The sequence below is a fragment of the Coregonus clupeaformis genome, chromosome 21 (genome assembly GCF_020615455.1).
Source record: "Coregonus clupeaformis isolate EN_2021a chromosome 21, ASM2061545v1, whole genome shotgun sequence".
Classification (NCBI taxonomy): Eukaryota; Metazoa; Chordata; class Actinopteri; order Salmoniformes; family Salmonidae; genus Coregonus; species Coregonus clupeaformis.
In genome coordinates, this window is record NC_059212.1 from 10,828,718 (window position 1) to 10,850,754 (window position 22,037).

Consider the following 22,037-nt stretch of genomic DNA (forward strand, 5'->3'; position numbering starts at 1 on the left):
TACTCTGGAATACCGCTGGAGCATTGGTCAGTCCAAACGGCATCACCTGATACTCGAAGTGACCCATCGGTGTATTGAAACCCGTCAACCACTCGTCCCCCTCTCTGATCCGGACCATGTGATACGCATTGCGTAGGTCTAGCTTGGTGAACACCGTAGCACCCTGTAAGGAGTCGAAGGCAGAACTCATCAAGGGCAGGGGATACTTGTTCTTGACCGTGATGTCATTCAACCCCGATAATCAATACACGGTCGAAGAGAGCCATCCTTCTTACCCACAAAGAAGAATCCTGCCCCCAGGGGTGATGACGAGGGACGAACGAGACCAGCAGCTAGGGACTCCTTGATGTAGGTCTCCAAAGCCTCACGTTCAGGTCGGGAGATACTGTATAACCTTCCCTTGGGGTAGACAGCTCCAGGGAACAGGTTGATGGCACAATCATATGGTCGGTGGGGAGGGAGTGACAGAGCCTTCTGCTTACTGAACACTTCCCCCAAATCGTGATATGTCTCGGGAACCAGGGACAAATCTGGGGGTTTAGCCTCAATCACCTGACTGGGAACCGAATGGGGACAGGCAGTCTTGAGACAGTTAGCATGACAATCAAGGCTCCAACTCGTTACCTTGCCCGTCACCCAATCGAACGTGGGATTGTGTTCCTTCAGCCAGGGGTATCCAAGGACCAGAGGAACATGGGAAGACGGCAGAATGAAGAATGAAATCATCTCCGAATGATTCCCCGACAACAGCATCTTAACCGGTTCAGTCCTCATCGTGATACGTGCCAGACTACTGCCGTTCAGAGTGGTCGCTTCAATGGCTTCCGGCAATTGCTCCTTGGAAAGCCCCAGCTGTTCCACCAACTCGGCATCAAGAAAGCTTCCATCGGCACCTGAATCGATAAAAGCGTTAATCGCTAAGCTCTGATTCCTGTTCATAAGGGTAGCCGGGAAACGGGGTCTGACAGAGGTATTGAGAGGTCGAAACTGGCTCGCTAAAAGTCCTCCCAACTTTAGCGAGCCGCGCAGTTTGACGACCGCCGGGAACAGGTGGCGAGGTAATGTCCCGAACCACCACAGTAGAGGCAACGGTTAGTCCTACGTCTGATTTGGCGTTCCTCCTTGGTTAACCCGTGCCGCCCTACTTGCATTGGTTCAGAATCGGGAGACAGGACCTCTCCACTAATCCTGTGTGGTGGACGATGATCGACGTATTCTGGTCCAATCCCCGACCCGACTGGAACCTGAGAAGCTGATCGATTGGACGGAACCCATTGCTTCTCCCTCCTTCGCTCTTGGACTCGATTATCCACCCGAATAGACAAGGCTACCAAGCTGTCCAGGTCACTAGGCTCCGGATAGGAGATCAACTCATCCTTGAGCTGCTCCGACAGACCCTGGTAAAAGGCCGCTTGCAGAGACTCCTCATTCCACCCACTCTCCACAGCCAACGTCTTGAACTCGATCACGAAGTCGGCCACGCTGCGAGTTCCTTGGTGAAGCGAAAACAGGCGCCTAGCTGCGTCCCTCCCTCGGACGGAATGGTCGAAGAGCTTCCTCATCTCGGCCGTGAACCCCTGGTATGAAGCCATGCAGGGGTCTTGTCGTTCCCAAACGGCTGAAGCCCACTCCAGCGCTCGACCACGCAGTAACTCAATCACAAAGGCTATCCTAGCCTTGTCTGTGGCATAAGAGTAGGGCTGTAGATCGAACACTAACCCACACTGCATAAGGAAAGAACGGCATCTTCCCAGCTCCCCCTCATATTTATCCGGCGTCGGAACCTTGGGCTCACGGAAGGACACAGCTCCAGAAGCGGCAGGCGAGATGGGTGAAACCGGTAGTGGATCCTCCACCGGAAACTTGCGCTGGTTCTGGACCTCCGTCAGACCGGTAGAAAGGTTCCGAACTGCCAACGCGATCTCCTGTAGCTCCGTGCTATGATGGCCCAACATCTTCTCCTGATGGGTAATGGCATGGCGAACAGAGTCCAGGTCCGCTGGGTTCATTACTGGCCGGATCGTTCTGTCACGGTTTACTAAGCCAGAACCCAGAAGCAGACCAGGACAAGGTAGGTTGAAACAAAGGTGAGTGTTTATTTAATAGATCCACGAGTGAGGCTGAATAATCCAGGGAACAGAGCGGGTGGCGTGGATGGGTTGTTGAGGGTGCAGTGGTAGGTCCAGTAATGGCTCGGCAGCCGCCGACCATCAGGCAGAGGTTGGGTGAAGGTTCCGGATGAGTGACTGCAGATGGAACAAAACGGAGGTAAGTACAAAACAAGCAAACAAGGTGCAAAACAACAAAACTAACGCTACATGCTCTAAGGCTGATCCACTGATAAACATACTGTTCATGGCTAACGATCCGGCAGGGAATGGATGTTAGGACAGAGCCTAAGAAGGGTGATGATCAGGACCAGGTGTGCAGATTGCTGATGGGATGCAGGTGCGGAAATCAATAGAGCTCCCGCCTAGCAACGTTGCCCGGCAACCAGGCAGGGAGCGTTCCAGAACCCTCGGGAAACTGGAGATCCCGAGCAGAAAAACTAATACACAGACGGAACCGACTCAGACTGCCGGAATCGTTACATAAGTAGCCAATACTTTGTAGAAGCACCTTTGGCAGCGATTACAGATGTGAGTCTTTCTGGGTAAGTCTCTTAGAGCTTTCCACACCTGGATTGTGCAACATTTGCCTATTATTATTTTCAAGATTCTTCAAGCTCTGTCAAATTGGTTGTTGATCATTGCTAGACAACCATTTTCAGGTCTTGCCATAGATTGTAAAGTAGATTTAAGGCAAAACTGTAACTTGGCCACTCAGGAACATTCACTGTCTTCTTGGTTAGCAACTCCAGTGTAGATTAGCCTTGTGTTTTAGGTTATTGTCCTGCTGAAACAGGAATTAATCTCCCAGTGTCTGGTGGAAAGCAGACTGAACCAGGTCTTCCTCTAGGATTTTGCCTGTGCTTAGCTCCATTCTGTATCGTTTTTATCCTGAAAAACTCCCCAGTCCTTAACGATTAAAAGCATACCCATAACATGATGTAGCCACTACTATGTTTGAAAATATGGAGAGTGGTACTCTGTAATGTGTTGTATTGGATTTGCCCCAAACATAACACATTATATTCAGGAGAAAAATGTAATTGCTTTGCCAGATTTTTTGCAGTATTACTTTAGTGCTTTTATTATGTACAGGCTTCCTTCCTCTTCTAGGTTAGTTTTGTGGAGTAACTACAATGTTTTTGAGCCATCCTCAGTTTTCTCCTATCACAGCCATTAACCTCTTAAGGATCGGACCCTTTCTTGAGATAATAACACATTAGGTCTGGTAAAAGATCATAAAAAATAAAACAACTTTTCATTTTTTTATTTTTGAAATGAAAGAGAAAGGCCAACATATAATATTGCAGTTTAGGCGCAATTTAAATGTTGGCCACTAGATGGCAGCAGTGTGTGTGCAAAGTTTCAGATTGATCCAGTGAAGCGTTACAATACTGGACTATTTTGTATAAAGTCTGTCCAAATGTGCCGAATTGGTCAATTGATACATTTTCAAGTACATAACTATAGAGAATATACAAACATGATATGGTAATACAAAATGTATGTTTACACACTCCCGGGAATGTCATACATGATGGATCATTAGCTTATGCACTAACTTTCACACATCTAGATGGCCGGGCGGGGTGGGTGTGGAGCCAGGGACCGCAAGGGTTCAAATTGTAGAACCCGGTTCCTACATTTGAATATAAAAATTGATTTGATCAAACAAGCTGTAGCTCAGTTGGTAGAGCATGGCGTTTGCAACGGCAGGGTTGTGGGTTCGTATCGCACGGGGGACCAGTATCAAAAAAAAAATGTATGCACTCATTAACTGTAAGTCGCTCTGGATAAGAGCGTCTGCTAAATGACTAAAATGTAAAACTATGCTACATTTTATCTCTGAGACCCTCAGAATGACAAATCAGAGCAAGATTACTGAATGTAAGTACATTATTTACCTTCAGAGGTGAATGTATCAAACCAGTTGCCATGATACGTTTTTTGTTGTTGTGCACGCTCCTCAAACAATAGCATGGTATTTTTTCACTGTAATAGCTACTGTAAATTGGAGAGTGCAGTTAGATTAACAATAATTTAAGCTTTCTGCCCATATAAGACATGTCTATGTCCTGGAAAGTTTGCTGTTACTTACAACAGTCATGCTAATCACAGTAGCGCACGTTAGCTCAACCGTCTTGTATACAGGACACCGATCCCGTAGAGGTTAACCTCTGTAACTATTTTAAAGTCACCATTGGCCTCATGGTGAAATCCCTGAGCGGTTTCCTTCCTCTCCGGCAACTGAGTTAGGAAGGTTGTCTGTATCTTTGTAGTGACTGTGTGTATTGATACACCATCTAAAGTGTAATTAATAACTTCACCATGCTCAAAGGGATATTCAATGTATACTTTTTTTTTACTGATCAGCCAATAGGTGCCCTTCTTTGCGAGGCATTGGAAAACCTCCTTGGTATTTGTGGTTGAATCTGTGTTTGAAATTCACTGCTGGACTGAGGGACCTTACAGATAATTGTATGTGTGGGGTACAGAGATTAGGTATTAAAAAATCCTGTTAAACACTATTATTGCACACAGAGTGAGTCCAGGCAACTTATTATGAGACTCCTGAATGTATTTAGGTTTGCCATAACAAAGGGGTTGAATACTTATTGACTCAAAACTGTAGCTCAGTTGGTAGAGTATGGTGTTTGCAACGGCAGGGTTGTGGGTTCGATTCCCACGGGGGGCCAGTATGAAAAAATAAATAAAAAATTATGCACTCAAGGTGTGCCTTCTGGCTCATGTAAGTCGCTCTGGATAAGAACATCTGCTAAATGACTAAAATGTAAATGTAAGACATTTCAGCTTTTCATTTTTTATTAATTTGTAAAAATTTCAGAAAACATTCCTCTTTGACATTATGGTATATTGTGTGTAGGCCAGTGACCAAAAAATCTCAATTTAATCCATTTTAAATTCAGGCTCTAACACTACAAAATGTGGAAAAAGTCAAGGAGTATGAATACTTTCTGAAGGCACTGTATCTGTTTTACCATTTAGAAATTAAAACACTTTATGTATCTAGTATTTGGACAAATTCACTTATAGTGTATTGAAGTATTAAAAAGTTTAGTATTTGGTCCCAATCACTAGATTCACAGGAAATACATTACATAGGATGAAGAAGCAATATTCCTTTATCCTATGTAATATATTCCCTGTGAATCTGCCGTAGCTTCATACTACTTGTCTCAGACGTAGAGAACTGATACTGTATACTGGTTGTTGGGGTGGAATTGGCGTTGGGTTTGGGGGGTCTGTGGGTGGCTTTTGACTATTTTATTGGATTCCTCATGTCTTACTCAATGGTAGGAAGAAGTGTGATCCAAATCAGATGTTGGGTACTATATTTCTTTAATATTATGTGAATCCTAAACTTTAAAGGGCCAATTTGGGTCAATTACAGTCAATTACATTTCTATAAAATGTTGCAGGAATGCTCATCTGTTTCTAACTACAGAAACGATTTCAGAACAATCTGAGAGGGTCGGTGTCATGGCTTGCTGAAATGACATGGAACGACTCCAAATAAATACGGAAAGGAGTGTACAGTATGTAAATATGAATTACCTGTTCATCTTCATAAAGCCAGGGTTCTAGTACAGTTATAGTTTTATATGACTAAATCACTCAAACATTTTGATATACACTACCAGTCAAAAGTTTTAGAACACCTACTCATTCAAGGGTTTTTCTTTACTTTTACTATTTTCTACATTGTAGAATAATAATGAAGACATCAAAACTGGTTGGTCAATATACATCTTCTGTATACCCCCCTACCTTGTCACAACACAACACAACTGATTGGCTCAAACGCATTAAGGAAAGAAATTCCACAAATTAACTTTTAAGAAGGCACACCTTGTCACGTTCGTTGAATGACGGGTCAGACCAAGGCGCAGCGTGATATACGTACATGTTTATTTACACTGAATAAACACACGACAAAACAACAAACAAACGAAACGTGAAGTCCTAAGGTTGTACAAACAACAAACCTTACCCGGAACAAGATCCCACAACTAGACAGTGCCAATAGGCTGCTTAAGTATGGTCCCCAAACAGAGACAACGAGCGACAGCTGCCTCTGATTGGGAACCACACCGGCCAACATAGAACTACACATACTAGATCCTCATACATAGAACAAGCACAACAAGGAATATACACACCCTGACTCAACATATAAGCGTCCCCTGAGTCAGGGCGTGACAGTACCCCCCAAAGGTGCGGACTCCGACCGCACAACATAAACATAACAGGGTAGGGGCCGGGAGGGCATTCTGCCTCGGAGGCAAATCCGGCTCGGGGCGTGACGACCTCTCACTCTCCGCCTCCCTGTTGCGCCCCTGGTCTGGTCTAGAACTCGGCGTGTTGCTTCCCCTCTCCTTCCTCCCACGATACACCTGGCCCTGTCTGGACCCTGGTGTGGGAGACCCCGAACCTGGAGAGGGGCTGACGTCATGGTCTGGACTGGAGCCACTGACCGGAGCCGGACTAGGCACCGGTGGAGCGGACTGCTCTGGCTCCGGAGTGGAGCCGCTGACTGGAACTTGATCAGGCACCGGTGGAGCGGACTGCTCTGGCTCCGGAGTGGAGCAGCTGTGCCGGACTGGACAAACGCACCACTGGTCTGGTGCGAGGAGCAGGCACAGGCCGGACCGGACTAGGAATACGCACCACTGGCTTGGTGCGAGGAGCAGGAACGGGCCGGGCCGGACTGGCGACGCGCACCACTGGCTTGGTGCGAGGAGCAGGAACGGGCCAGCCGGACTGGCGACGCGCACCACTGGCTTGGTGCGAGGAGCAGGAACGGGCCGGGCCGGACTGGCGACGCGCACCACTGGCTTGGTGCGAGGAGCAGGAACAGACCGGGCCGGACTGGCGACGCCCACCACTGAATTGGTGCGAGGAGCAGGAACAGGCCGGGCCAGACTGGCGACGCGCACCACTGGCTTGGTGCGAGGGGCAGGAACTGGCCGGGCCGGGCTGGCGACACGCACCACTGGCTTGGTGCGAGGAGCAGGAACAGGCCGGGCCGGGCTGGCGACGCGCACCACTGGCTTGGTGCGAGGAGCAGGAACAGGCCGCGCCGGGCTGGTGACGCGCACCACTGGCTTGGTGCGAGGAGCAGGAACAGGCCAGGCCGGACTGGCGACGCGCACCACTGGCTTGGTGCGAGGAGCAGGAACGGGCCGGACCGGACTGTGAAGGCGGACTGGAGGTCTGGAGCGGAGAGCTGGCACAACCCGTCCTGGCTGGCTGCCCACTTTCGCACTACACGTGCGGGGCGCTGGCACGGGATGCACTGGGCTGTGCACGCGCACTGGCGATACAGTTCGTAGAACTGGCGCAGGATATGCGGGACCGAGGAGGCGTACTGGAGACCAGGAGCATTGAGCCGGCACACCCCGTCCTGGCTGGATGCCCATCTTCGCACGGCACGTGCGTGGTGCAAGCACAGGACGTACAGGACTGTGCCGGCGCACTGGCGACACAGTACGTAGCTCCGCATAACACGGAGCTTGCCCAGTCATACGCCTCTTCGCGTGAGTACAGGGAGTTGGCTCTGCTCTAATCCTAGGCTCCGCCAACCACCCTGTGTGCCCCCCCCAAATTTTTTTTATTGGGGCTGCTTCTCGGGCTTCCTCCTCGACCGGCCTCCTCCCTGTTGCCGTTGCTCCTCTCCTGCCTGGGGATCTAACTTAGCCCATGGTCCTTTCCCTGCAAATATCTCCTCCCATGACCACAAATTGGCCACCTGTGACATGGCCATCTGCTCCGCCTGGGCACGCTGCTTGGTCCTCGTTTGGTGGGATCTTCTGTCACGTTCGTTGAATGACGGGTCAGACCAAGGCGCAGCGTGATATACGTACATGTTTATTTACACTGAATAAACACACGACAAAACAACAAACAAACGAAACGTGAAGTCCTAAGGTTGTACAAACAACAAACCTTACCCGGAACAAGATCCCACAACTAGACAGTGCCAATAGGCTGCTTAAGTATGGTCCCCAATCAGAGACATCGAGCGACAGCTGCCTCTGATTGGGAACCACAGCGGCCAACATAGAACTAGACATACTAGATCATCATACATAGAACAAGCACAACTAGGAATATACACACCCTGACTCAACATATAAGCGTCCCCTGAGTCAGGGCGTGTCACACCTGTTAAATGAAATGCATTCCAGGTGACTACCTCATGAAGCTGGTTGAGAGAATGCCAAGAGTGTGCAAAGCTGTCATCAAGGCAAAGGATGGCTATTTGAAGAATCTGAAATATAAAATATATTTTGATTTGTTTAACACTTTTTTGGTTACTACATGATTCCATGTGTGTTATTTCATAGTGTTGATATCTTCACTATTATTCTACAATGTAAAAAATGAAAAAATAAAAAAAAACCCTGCTACTTAAAAAAAGCTTGAGAGAGAGAGAGAGAGAGAGAGAGAGAGAGAGAGAGAGAGTAACTACCGTGGGATATGCGTCAACAGCAACCTTGGGAAAATCCTCTGCATTATCATTAACAGCAGACTAGTTCACTTCCTCAGTGAAAACAATGTACTGAGCAAATGTCAAATTGGCTTTTTACCAAATTACCGTACGACAGACCACGTATTCACCCTGCACACCCTAATTGACAAACAAACAAACCAAAACAAAGGCAAAGTCTTCTCATGCTTTGTTGATTTCAAAAAAGCTTTTGACTCAATTTGACATGGTCTGCTTTACAAGTTGATGGAAAGTGGGGTTGGGGGAAAAACATACGACATTATAAAATCCATATACACAAACAACAAGTGTGCGGTTAAAATTGGCAAAAAACACACACATTTCTTTCCACAGGGCCTTGGGGTGAGACAAGGATGCAGTTTAAGCCCCACCCTCTTCAACATAAATATATCAACGAATTGGCGAGGGCACTAGAACAGTCTGCAGCACCCGACCTCACTCTACTAGAATCTGAAGTCAAATGTCTTCTGTTTGCTGATGATCTGGTGCTTCTGTCACCAACCAAGGAGGGCCTACAGCAGCACCTATATCTTCTGCACAGATTCTGTCAGACCTGGGCCCTGACAGTAAATCTCAGTAAATCAAAAATAATGGTGTTCCAAAAAAGGTCCAGTTGCCAGGACCACAAATATAAATTCCATCTAGACACCATTGCCCTAGAGCACACAAAAAACTATACATACCTCGGCCTAAACATCAGCGCCACAGGTAACTTCCACAAAGCTGTGAACGATCTGAGAGACAAGGCAAGAAGGGCCTTCTATGCCATCAAAATGAACATAAAATTTGACATACCAATTAGGATCTGGCTAAAAATACTTGAATCAGTTATAGAACCCATTGCCCTTTATGGTTGTGAGGTCTGGGGTCCGCTCACCAACCAAGAATTCACAAAATGGGACAAACACCAAATTGAGACTCTGCATGCAGAATTCTGCAAAAACATCCTCAGTGTACAATGTAAAACACCAAATAATGCATGCAGAGCAGAATTAGGCCAATACCCACTAATTATCAAAATCCAGAAAAGAGCCGTTAAATTCTATAACCACTTAAAAGGAAGCGATTCCCAAACCTTCCATAACAAAGCCATCACCTACAGAGAGATGAACTTGGAGAAGAGTCCCCTAAGTAAGCTGGTCCTGGGGCTCTGTTCACAAACACAAACAGACCCCACACAGCCCCAGGACAACAACAACAACAACAACCCAATTAGACCCAACCAAATCATGAGAAAACAAAAAGAGAATTAGTTGACACATTGGAAAGAACAAACAAAAAAACAGAGCAAACTAGAATACTATTTGGCCCTAAACAGAGAATACACAGTGGCAGAATACCTGACCACTGTGACTGACCCAAACTTAAGGAAAGCTTTGACTATGTACAGACTCAGTGAGCATAGCCTTGCTATTGAGAAAGGCCGCCATAGGCAGACCTGGCTCTCAAGAGAAGACAGGCTATGTGCACACTGCCCACAAAATGAGGTGGAAACTGAGCTGCACTTCCTAACGTCTAAATGTATGACCATATTAGAGACACATATTTCCCTCAGATTACAGCGATCCACAAAGAATTCGAAAACAAACCCAATTTTGATAAACTCCCTTATCTACTGGGTGAAAACCACAGTATGCCATGACAGCTGCAAGATTTGTGACCTGTTGCCACAAGAAAAGGGCAACCAGTGAAGAACAAACACCATTGTAAATACAACCCATATTTATCTTTATTTATTTTCCCATTTGTACTTTAACTATTTGCACATTGTTACAACACTGTATATATACAGTGAGGAGAACAAGTATTTGATACACTGCCAATTTTGCAGGTTTTCCTACTTACAAAGCATGTAGAGGTCTGTAATTTGTATCATAGGTACACTTCAACTGTGAGAGACGGAATCTAAAACAAAAATCCAGAAAATCACATTGTATGATTTTTAAGTAATTAATTTGCATTTTATTGCATGACATAAGTATTTGATACATCAGAAAAGCAGAACTTAATATTTGGTACAGAAACCTTTGTTTGCAATTACAAAGATCATACGTTTCCTGTAGGTCTTGACCAGGTTTGCACACACTGCAGCAGGGATTTTGGCCCACTCCTCCATACAGACCTTCTCCAGATCCTTCAGGTTTCGGGGCTGTCGCTGGGCAATACGGACTTTCAGCTCCCTCCAAAGATTTTCTATTGGGTTCAGGTCTGGAGACTGGCTAGGCCAATCCAGGACCTTGAGATGCTTCTTAGGGAGCCACTCCTTAGTGTGTTTCGGGTCGTTGTCATGCTGGAAGACCCAGCCACGACCCATCTTCAATGCTCTTACTGAGGGAAGGAGGTTGTTGGCCAAGATCTTGCGATACATGGCCCCATCCATCCTCCCCTCAATACGGTGCAGTCGTCCTGTCCCCTTTGCAGAAAAGCATCCCCAAAGAATGATGTTTCCACCTCTATGCTTCACGGTTGGGATGGTGTTCTTAGGGTTGTACTCATCATTCCTCTTCCTCCAAACACGGCGAGTGGAGTTTAGACCAAAAAGCTCTATTTTTGTCTCATCAGACCACATGACCTTCTCCCATTCTTCCTCTGGATCATCCAGATGGTCATTGGCAAACTTCAGACAGGCCTGGACATGCGCTGGCTTGAGCAGGGGGACCTTGCATGCGCTGCAGGATTTTAGTCCATGACGGCGTAGTGTGTTACTAATGGTTTTCTTTGAGACTGTGGTCCCAGCTCTCTTCAGGTCATTGACCAGGTCCTGCCGTGTAGTTCTGGGCTGATCCCTCACCTTCCTCATGATCATTGATGCCCCACGAGGTGAGATCTTGCATGGAGCCCCAGACCGAGGATGATTGACCGTCATCTTGAACTTCTTCCATTTTCTAATAATTGTGCCAACAGTTGTTGCCTTCTCACCAAGCTGTTTGCCTATTGTCCTGTAGCCCATCCAAGCCTTGTGCAGGTCTACAATTTTATCCCTGATGTCCTTACACAGCTCTCTGGTCTTGGCCATTGTGGAGAGGTTGGAGTCTGTTTGATTGAGTGTGTGGACAGGTGTCTTTTATACAGGTAACGAGTTCAAACAGGTGCAGTTAATACAGGTAATGAGTGGAGAACAGGAGGGCTTCTTAAAGAAAAACTAACAGGTCTGTGAGAGCCGGAATTCTTACTGGTTGGTAGGTGATTAAATACTTATGTCATGCAATAAAATGCAAATGAATTACTTAAAAATCATGCAATGTGATTTTCTGGATTTTTGTTTTAGATTCCGTCTCTCACAGTTGAAGTGTACCTATGATAACAATTGCAGACCTCTACATGCTTTGTAAGTAGGAAAACCTGCAAAATTGGCAGTGTATCAAATACTTGTTCTCCCCACTGTACATAATATGTAGGGGTGTAACGATTCGTTTTAACAACGATTCGATTTGTATCACGATTCGTGGTTGTCAATACGATTCAAGGACGATATTGGTTCATTTAGAACGATACGATCCGAAACGATTGTGACTTGAAATCGATTCAGTAACATTTTAGCCAAAAATTCAACCAGTGTGACTGAAATAAATACCTGGATACTGGACAGTGCAGGTGAAGTTTCCTAGATTCCTGTTTCTTGTAAGGACCGCAATGGTGGCTTGATAATTTCTCGCTCGTCGGCTTCTCCTCTGTCGTCCGCCATGCTATGTTTTGTTGTCTTCTCGCCTTTGCGCTGCTGCTGGCGCGATGACGTCACGGATAGGCAGACTGAATCGAGTAATGTTTAAAGCCTTTATCATTAAAAGTGCTAAGAAAAAACATCCATATAAAGTCTGACGTGCTTAAATCCAATGGGTTATTTCCTAGTATCGATACAATCGATTTATTACATTTTAAAACGATGTTAGATCGATATATGTTGTCCAAAACGCCAACTCGCCGAGCACAGATCGATGTAGTTGGATCATAGGAATATAAATCGATACATCGATGTAGTAGATGGATCGTTACACCCCTAATAATATGACATTTGAAATGTATTTATTCTTTTGAAACTTCTGAGTGTAATGTTTACTGTTAATATTTATTATTTATTTCACTTTTGTTTACTATCTACTTCACTTGCTTTGGCAATGTTAACATACGTTTCCCATGCCAACAAAGCCCTTAAATTGAATTGAATTGAGAGAGAGAGAGAGAGAGAGAGAGAGAGAGAGAGAGAGAGAGAGAGAGAGAGAGAGAGAGAGAGAGAGAGAGAGAGAGAGAGAGAGAGAGAGAGAGAGAGAGAGAGAGAGAGAGAGAGAGAGAGAGAGAGAGAGAGAATAGCTAACCTACTCCACTCTCTCATACAGGAGCAGATAATAGGGGATTTGAAGGTTTAATAAGGCCGAACAGCACTGAAAATGCTCACTACGCTGTTAGCCCATCTGGTTTGCATGGCTTATCATATGTTGCACAAAACACACGTACGTACACACACACACACACACACACACACACACACAGTTGGAATGGCTTTTAAAGCTTCACTAAGCCTATTAGTGTGAACAGACTGGCTTAATCCTGGCCCTGTGGTCCTAAATATGACAGGGCACTGTGACTGGTTGGCTTATTGCACAATTAGGTAAACCCTTACTCTATGGTGAACATAAGAAGAAAACTATTTCAGAGACCCTTTATATAATGATGTATTGTATTGCATGGATCAAGTGGCGATAAGTGACAACGATGTAGGATAGTGGTTATTTAGAAAATATTGAGTCAATAGCAGCTGACAAGACTGTATTTCAGCATAGTTTCGGTAGGCTACGCCTTCGGAATAACTACAGAGCCTATAAAAAGTGTACTATACAGATTATTATACTATTACAATATTTTTTTTAAGATTGTAAAAACTATGCTGATATTCTGTAACTATTGTATATTGACCAACCAGTAGATGTCAGTGCTGCCTGAGAGTGATTAAAACCTTCCTTGGTTTTGTTTTGGGATGCATTTTGCTCCAGTAACTTTCCAGCAATTAAGAAACTATTTGGATCAATTCACACTCTCTATCCCAGTCCTTATGATCTAAACAGTAAAAGCAGGAGTACTTGTTGTAGTATAATGCACTACAGTACCCATAATGCCCTGTACAAGATATCCAATTTCAACTTTTAAAATATGTTCCTGAAGCTATGTCCCGTCTCCTTACCAATACATGGTGTCAAAGTGACATCTGAACAGAGAGAACCAAAATATATGTATTTTCTTAAAGCATGCTCTAATAGAAGAAAATGAAATACTAATGGCTGATTAAGTGTTAGATATTTCTCTCTTTTTCAATACAGTTTTCCTCTTTTATCCTCTTCCTCTTTTCCAGTATCTTTCTCATCAGTATAATACTTATTCCACCAGGCAATCCGTTTTGTATTCTGGTAGTCACGTTATATTGCTGTCATATTGTTTTTTTTTGTTTTTTTTTAACTGTTATGTACTGTTGTTCTGCCTTATGTCTTGTCTTTTTGTTCTGTCTTTTAACTTAATGTGCAAATCAGATAATTCGACTCACTGGTGTGGACTGTGGCGTCAACCTTGCCCACGTTGACTGGAGACCCCATGCTTTTTAGCTCTGCCCCGATTTCATACCACACTGGGTCCAGCTGCTTGCAATAGGTACACCAGGGTGCGTAGAACTGACACAAAACAAATGGAGCACAATCACCATCATTTAAAATGCATTTATATTTCTGCTCTCAAATAAAACATATTTCCAAAAAAAAGCATGACACACACACACAACATACATGATAAAACAATGCACCAAGCTATGTGTGTGCGTGCGTATTTCAATTTCATTTTCATGCGTGCGTATTTCAATGTCCCCTCTTGCATTCTCTTGATGTTGGCCTAAAGTACACAATGCTTCTCCACACAATCATTATTTGAGGTTTTCTTGTATATAAAATTGCATTCATACTTACTTGAATAAGCCATATCTCATCAGGCATTATTGTGTCTTTAAACCTGCAAATTAGTAAGAGAAATCAACAACCATTGGTAAATCTATACAATGGAAATGTATTTTATGATTAACTTTTCACAATCATTTCTAGGTACTGGTATGTCGCCTTTACGTTTTTAGGACCATGGAAAGAGGATGACCAGGGTGCCTTGTCAGGTGGTGTGGGTAACAGCAATCTACTTTGATATTCCGTTATTTGGTGGATTTTGTTTTTGTTATGGCATTCACAGACCAAAACGTATAGTCTATCATTTCCGCATTATTATCAAAGCAATAACTATCTAATTAATATAAATAACTTACGTGTCATCGAGCTCTTCAACGAAGGCTGATACCGTTGCTATACTCAACAAAACTGTCAAAGAAACTAGAGGCATACAGAGGAAATATTACAATAAGGACACAACTGACACAAACCAACTGGACAAATGAAAACAATCTATTATTGCTCGTTAAGAACATTAAACAATTAACCGGACCATCATGACAAAATAAAAATACTCGGTCGCTTAATCAACATCGCAAGTTTGTATTGACATTATTTAATAGCCTACCTGTACACAGGACGACTAACTTTTTATTTTCCATAATTTTCCCGCAATGATTTATCCAATAAATAATCAATCAGCAAATTCACGAGTGAAGGACTGATCCGGATCCCTTTATCCGCTGCCGTTTGTCTGCAGCGCTTAGAATGTTGAGCAACAAGGCCACAAGTCCTGGAACTGTCTGTCAAAGTAAAAGCCTCTTTAAAACGTAACGTTCTTGGATGGGCAACTTGGTCTCATAGCATTTCGTATTATTCTGTATGTAAATCAGGGATGATTAATTTTAGTATGATATGTTGTGTTTCGTATGGTATGTATTAATTTGTGGATGTCCATCACCCATATCATATGATCTGTTACAAATTACAATTCGTAATATATGTTATGAATTTGCAAAACGTACTATATGTTACAGATTTGCAAAAAACGTATGATATCTTACGAATTCTAGCAAGGTGGCTAGGTGGCAGCTAGCTAATGTTAGATAGGCTAGGGGTTAGGGTTAAGGTTAGGGTTAGGTTAACGAGTTAGGTTGAATAATTAGGTTAGGGAAAGGGTTAGCTAAAAGGGTTAAGGTTAGGGTTAGGGAAAGGGTTAGCTAAAAGGGATAATTTTACGGTTAGGGGAAGGGTTAGCTGACATGCTAAGTAGTCTCAAAAGTAGTAAGTAGTTGAAAAGTTGCTAAATAGCTCAAATAGTCCGTGATGAGATTCAAACTCGCAACCTTTGGGTTGCTGGACATTCGCGTTAAGTAACCATCTGTCTTATGTACCCATAGTACCCATACCAAACGTAACATATCATACACATTTGAGTGAAACTTATTTACTTTTACTATGCTACGTCTAGTCTATGAGACCAGGCTGGAATGGGAGAACGCACTCGGATGTAGGCCACTTTGAAAGACCGTGTATCGGACATGACATTGCATAGGCTGCAATGTAATTTTTCGCTACACTTGTGTTGGTGGGTCCACTCATGGTAAACTTTACAGAGTGGAATTGTTTTAATCATAGCTAGGACTTTTAATGATGTGATATAAGTGGGAGCAATAAGCTAAGTGTTACACAATCTTGCCACCCCGCATTTGGATATGGAGATGTGATAAGTGGTTCATTAAAAACTTTGGCCTACCTTTGATTCACACAGAATGAATGAAAGAATACAAATAATGTTGTTTTCTCTCTTTATTCAAAATGTAGGTCTAGTAATTTATTTGAAATATCTATCTGCAAACTATCATCAAAATAAAAATAGGCCTATAAAAACATTGAGAAAGAAAATGCAAACACTCACAGAAATGTTCAAGAAATATCCATACAGAATAAAATTGTATAGCAAACTAATAAAGAGATTATGACAATTTTCACAATACAATTACAGTAAAAAATTGGAAATGTAGGCTTTTAGCGCTTATTTATTATAATTGTTTTGCCTGTTTTGCATGTTATTTTGGCATTAAGACGTGTCACATGTCAGTTTGCAAACAATGTAAAAAGTAAATAATTGAGTTAATAAAGCCACATACAAACATGGTCTCTTATTTGCTTTCTTGAGTAAGGTAGCTCCAAAATGCAGTTCTTTCAGCCTACCTCAGTGCTTTCTGTGGTGGTGGGGCAGCCAGCAGAAAATACAGAGCGTAGGGGTTGGTAATGTTCTCCATTTGCACCGTGATTGGCTCAGTGTTCTGTCACTCATGGGGACACTAGGTCACCACCAGTGGCGGTCAGTGTCGTTTAAGATGAGGGAGGAAGATTATTTTTCATGAGCATGGCCTTATTTCTATTACAGCATATTGGATGACTCTCATTCATGTTCCATTCACCCAGTTCAATGTGACAGCGATAGGTTTAGGCTACTACATGATACTCTAATTTTCCCTATACGCATCATGCGGTTCATACAACTTAGCCTATGAATGAAAGTTTACAATGTAGGTGCACACAGGTCGAGAGACAAATTTGAGGTGACAGACAGTGGCATTCAATACCGCCTTGCACACTATATCGGGTGTAATCATTAGTCCAACAGTTGCAAACAAGAGTTTCTATTGGACAAATTCAGGCATGTTTATCCCCGTTTTGTTCCGTTTGCTTCCGTTTAAGAAACTTTTTTCTACAGAATCGGCAGAATGAATACACCCCTGATCACTCGTAAACAGAGTTCACTTTCATAGCAGCCACGTTGTATTCCTTCTCTTCCCTTCGCTTGTGGACTTCAATGCACAACACAGCCTACATCGTTGTCACCATATTAGCTAAAGTAACGTCATAGTCAGCATAGCTAATAGAACTAACGTTAACACTTTAGCAGTGGTGTATAGTACTTAAGTAAAAATACTTTAAAGTACTACTTAAGTAATTTTTTGGGGTATCTGTACTTCACTTTACTATTTATATTTTTGACAACTTTTACTTTACTACATTCCTAAAGAAAATATTGTATAATTGTACTTTTACTCCATACATTTTCCCTGACAACCCAAAGTACTCGTTACATTTTGAATGATTAGCAGGACAGGAAAATTGTGAAATTCATGCACTTATGAAGAGAACACGTGGTCATCCCTACTGGCAATGGTTTGGCGGACTCACTAAACACAAATGCATATTTTGTAAATAATGTCTGAGTGTTGGAGTGTGCCCCTGGCTATCCGTACATAAAACAAGAAAATGGTGCCGTCTGCTTTGCTTAATATAAGGAATTTGAAATGATTTATACTTTTACTTCTACTTTTGATACTTAAGTATATTTTTGCAATTACATTTACTTTTGATACTTAAGTATATTTAAAACAAAATACTTTTAGACTTTTACTCAAGTAGTATTTTACTGGGTGACTTTCACAGGTATCTATACTTTTACTAAAGTATTACAATTGGGTACTTTTTCCACCACTGCACTTTAGTAAACCCGCTACAATCATGCAGTAACGTTAGTGTACAGTCAGTAAGCAGTTACACCAGTGGGCCCTGGGGTCAATAAATTAGCAATACCAAAAGCTTACCTTAACTTGGAAGAGTTCCAGTGTTGTGTTGGAAAGTCATAGCCAGTTAGCTAACATAGCATACCTCTGTTTGAGCAGGTTGTTTCAGTAGGTTAAACTATCTAGCTGCATTTGCTAGCTAAGTAAGTGAAACTGAAAGTGAAAAAGATTGACAATCTCTCTCTCTCTCTCTATTTCTCTCTTGCTTCTCCTTCATTTTGGAATAAATTAATTTGTTCAAGAATGTTCAACTATTGTCTTTCTCTCGCTTTGAGTCAACTACTCACCACATTTTATACACTGTAGTGCTAGCAAGCTGTAGCATATGCTTTCAGTACTAGATTAATTCTCTGATCTTTTGATTGGGCGGACAACATGTCAGTTCATGCTGCAAGAGCTCTGATAGGCTGGAGGACGTCCTCCAGAAGTTGTCATAATTAATGTGTAAGTCTATGGAAATGGGTGAGAACCATGATTCTCCAAAATGTTGTATTGAGGACGGAAGCTAGCTGTCCTCCGGCTACAGCATAGAACTACCCTACAGAGTGCTGTTGAGGCTACTGTAGACCTTCATTGCAAAAATGTGTTTTAATCAGTTATTTGGTAACTATATTATATATATATATATATATATATCTAAAAATGATAACTTTTTAAATGTTTTACCATTTAAATATTTATGAAATTCACTGAGGAGGATGGTCCTCCCCTTCCTCCTCTGAGGAGCCTCAACTGGTCACCGAAAAATCTACGGAGAGAGTTATATTAGAAGTGCCCATCCAAGAAGGCTCAACGTCATTGGCCACAGATAAAATTACGTCAAATCACATTACATCTACCGTAGCTTTGATTGGACTGATCATGTCAACATCATACTTTCAAAATCTTAGCTAGCAAGCTAAATAAGCAGTCATTATCATGAATCAAGTTGACAATCTACTGGCAAATCCTTTTCAATCCTTGCCATATGAAGAGAAATTATAGATAAAACGTATCGGAGCTCATCGGTTGGAAATCGCAAATTCAACAATGAGGGTTTGGAAGGAATCAGTGACAGTGGCTAACTGCAAGTATTGCAAAGAAATCACTAGCCTGCTATTCAGTGGAGTGGCTGTGTGGTCCTAAGTCTGGGTTTAAGGGTCTCTTTTCCAAGTTTAAAATGATAAATATTCAACTTTGGCCATGCTGTCAATCCAGCATGATTTCTGCCGCGGTAAAACAACTGTTAACTCAGAACTGGGAAATCTGACTTCAGTGAGTTCAAGACAACTGGGAACTCGGGCAAAAACAAGAACCGATTGGGAAAATACTTTTTGAACGGTCATCCAACTCGGAATTGTAAGTCGGGAACTCTGCCTCTTTCTAGAGCTACGACCTGATGATCACTGACGTCATCATGATTCGACCTTGTTTTTTTACGAGTTCCCAGTTGTCTTGAAAGCACCATAAATCCAGAGAATACCAGACTTTGATGACAAAGTTTGATGACAAAATGTGCCCACGAAGGACCACCGTGCCACCTTCCTGTTCAAGTGAGCACAGCACAACAAGGTGAGTCCAAAAATGTATTGTATGCTGCTGCATAAATTATGTAATATGCCAGGGAGATATTTTTACTGTGGCTAAGAAAGTAATACTAAGTGTATGTTGTGTAGTAAGCTGTTAGTAGCCCATGTGCCTCACCCTAAAATTTTTGTCTATTTTCCCCTCTTAATTTCGCCTACTGTTCTGACTTGGTTGTGCACATGTAGCCTATAACCTGTTTTAGAGAAATGTAATCATTGAATATTGTAAGAGCTTTCAATGTCTGCGTATATGCCCCCTTTATTTATCCTACGGATCTGACTTGGTGTACAGGGAGAACACTGTAAGAACGGCCCATGTTCTGAATTCTGTCGCTATACATTTCAAAAGCGCTGAACAAATAATTATATTGACTATGTGTCCGTCCTAGCTCGCTCATTAATGTCTTAATCGAAATTACGGATTGCCTGTTATCCGCTTGTCGTCCCCTTATGCTATAGTTTGTATATCTCAATTGTCAGTAAAAATCAACTCAAATCAAATTGTATTTGCCACATGCGCCGAATGCAACAGGTGTAGACCTTACAGTAAAATGTTTACTTACAAGCCCTTAACTAACAATGCAGTTTTACGAAAAATAAGTGTTCAGTAAAAAATAGATAAGTAAAAAAGTAAAATAAAAAATAATTAAAGAGCAGCAGTAAAATAAAATAACATTAGGGAGGCTATATACAGTGTGGAAAAAAGTATTTAGTCAGCCACCAATTGTGCAAGTTCTCCCACTTAAAAAGATGAGAGAGGCCTGTAATTTTCATCATAGGTACACGTCAACTATGACAGACAAAATGAGAAAAACTAATCCAGAAAATCACATTGTAGGATTTTTAATGAATTTATTTGCAAATTATGGTGGAAAATAAGTATTTGGTCAATAACAAAAGTTTCTCAATACTTTGTGTTGGCAATGACACAGGTCAAACGTTTTCTGTAACTCTTCACAAGGTTTTCACACACTGTTGCTGGTATTTTGGCCCATTCCTCCATGCAGATCTCCTCTAGAGCAGTGATGTTTTGGGGCTGTCGCTGGGCAACACGGACTTTCAACTCCCTCCAAAGATTTTCTATGGGGTTGAGATCTGGAGACTGGCTAGGCCACTCCAGGACCTTGAAATGCTTCTTACGAAGCCACTCCTTCGTTGCCCGGGCGGTGTGTTTGGGATCATTGTCATGCTGAAAGACCCAGCCACGTTTCATCTTCAATGCCCTTGCTGATGGAAGGAGGTTTTCACTCAACATCTCACGATACATGGCCCCATTCATTATTTCCTTTACACAGATCAGTCGTCCTGGTCCCTTTGCAGAAAAACAGCCCCAAAGCATGATGTTTCCACCCCCATGCTTCACAGTAGGTACGGTGTTCTTTGGATGCAACTCAGCATTCTTTGTCCTCCAAACAAGACGAGTTGAGTTTTTACCAAAAAGTTATATTTTGGATTCATCTGACCATATGACATTCTCCCAATCCTCTTCTGGATCATCCAAATGCACTCTAGCAAACTTCAGACGGGCCTGGACATGTACTGGCTTAAGCAGGGGGACACGTCTGGCACTGCAGGATTTGAGTCCCTGGCGGCGTAGTGTGTTACTGATGGTAGGCTTTGTTACTTTGATCCCAGCTCTCTGCAGGTCATTCACTAGGTCCCCCTGTGTGGTTCTGGGATCTTTGCTCACCGTTCTTGTGATCATTTTGACCCCACGGGGTGAGATCTTGCGTGGAGCCCCAGATCGAGGGAGATTATCAGTGGTCTTGTATGTCTTCCATTTCCTAATAATTGCTCCCACAGTTGATTTCTTCAAACCAAGCTGCTTACCTATTGCAGATTCAGTCTTCCCAGCCTGGTGCAGGTCTACAATTTTGTTTCTGGTGTCCTTTGACAGCTCTTTGGTCTTGGCCATAGTGGAGTTTGGAGTGTGACTGTTTGAGGTTGTGGACAGGTGTCTTTTATACTGATAACAAGTTCAAACAGGTGCCATTAATACAGGTAACGAGTGGAGGACAGAGGAGCCTCTTAAAGAAGAAGTTACAGGTCTGTGAGAGCCAGAAATCTTGCTTGTTTGTAGGTGACCAAATACTTATTTTCCACCATAATTTGCAAATAAATTCATTAAAAATCCTACAATGTAATTTTCTGGATTTTTTTCCCTCAATTTGTCTGTCATAGTTGACGTGTACCTATGATGAAAATTACAGGCCTCTCTCATCTTTTTAAGTGGGAGAACTTGCACAATTGGTGGCTGACTAAATACTTTTTCCCCCCACTGTACAGGGGGTACCGATACAGATTCAATGTGC

At 42.9% G+C, this 22,037-nt stretch overlaps 1 protein-coding gene across 1 annotated transcript in view; it reads right to left on the reverse strand.

Moving 5' to 3' along the window:
* LOC121534907 (protein disulfide-isomerase TMX3-like) overlaps nucleotides 1-15,342 on the reverse strand; it is a 38,364-nt gene extending 23,022 nt beyond the window's left edge. Inside the window, exons 1-4 of the mRNA XM_041841524.1 lie at nucleotides 15,181-15,342; nucleotides 14,930-14,993; nucleotides 14,586-14,628; nucleotides 14,174-14,297 (exon numbers count right to left, since the gene is read on the reverse strand). Of these exons, the coding sequence (XP_041697458.1) occupies nucleotides 14,174-14,297; nucleotides 14,586-14,628; nucleotides 14,930-14,993; nucleotides 15,181-15,214 (265 nt within the window). The 5' untranslated portion in view covers nucleotides 15,215-15,342. The remainder of the gene's footprint in view (nucleotides 1-14,173; nucleotides 14,298-14,585; nucleotides 14,629-14,929; nucleotides 14,994-15,180) is intronic.
* Nucleotides 15,343-22,037: the final 6,695 nt, after the last annotated feature.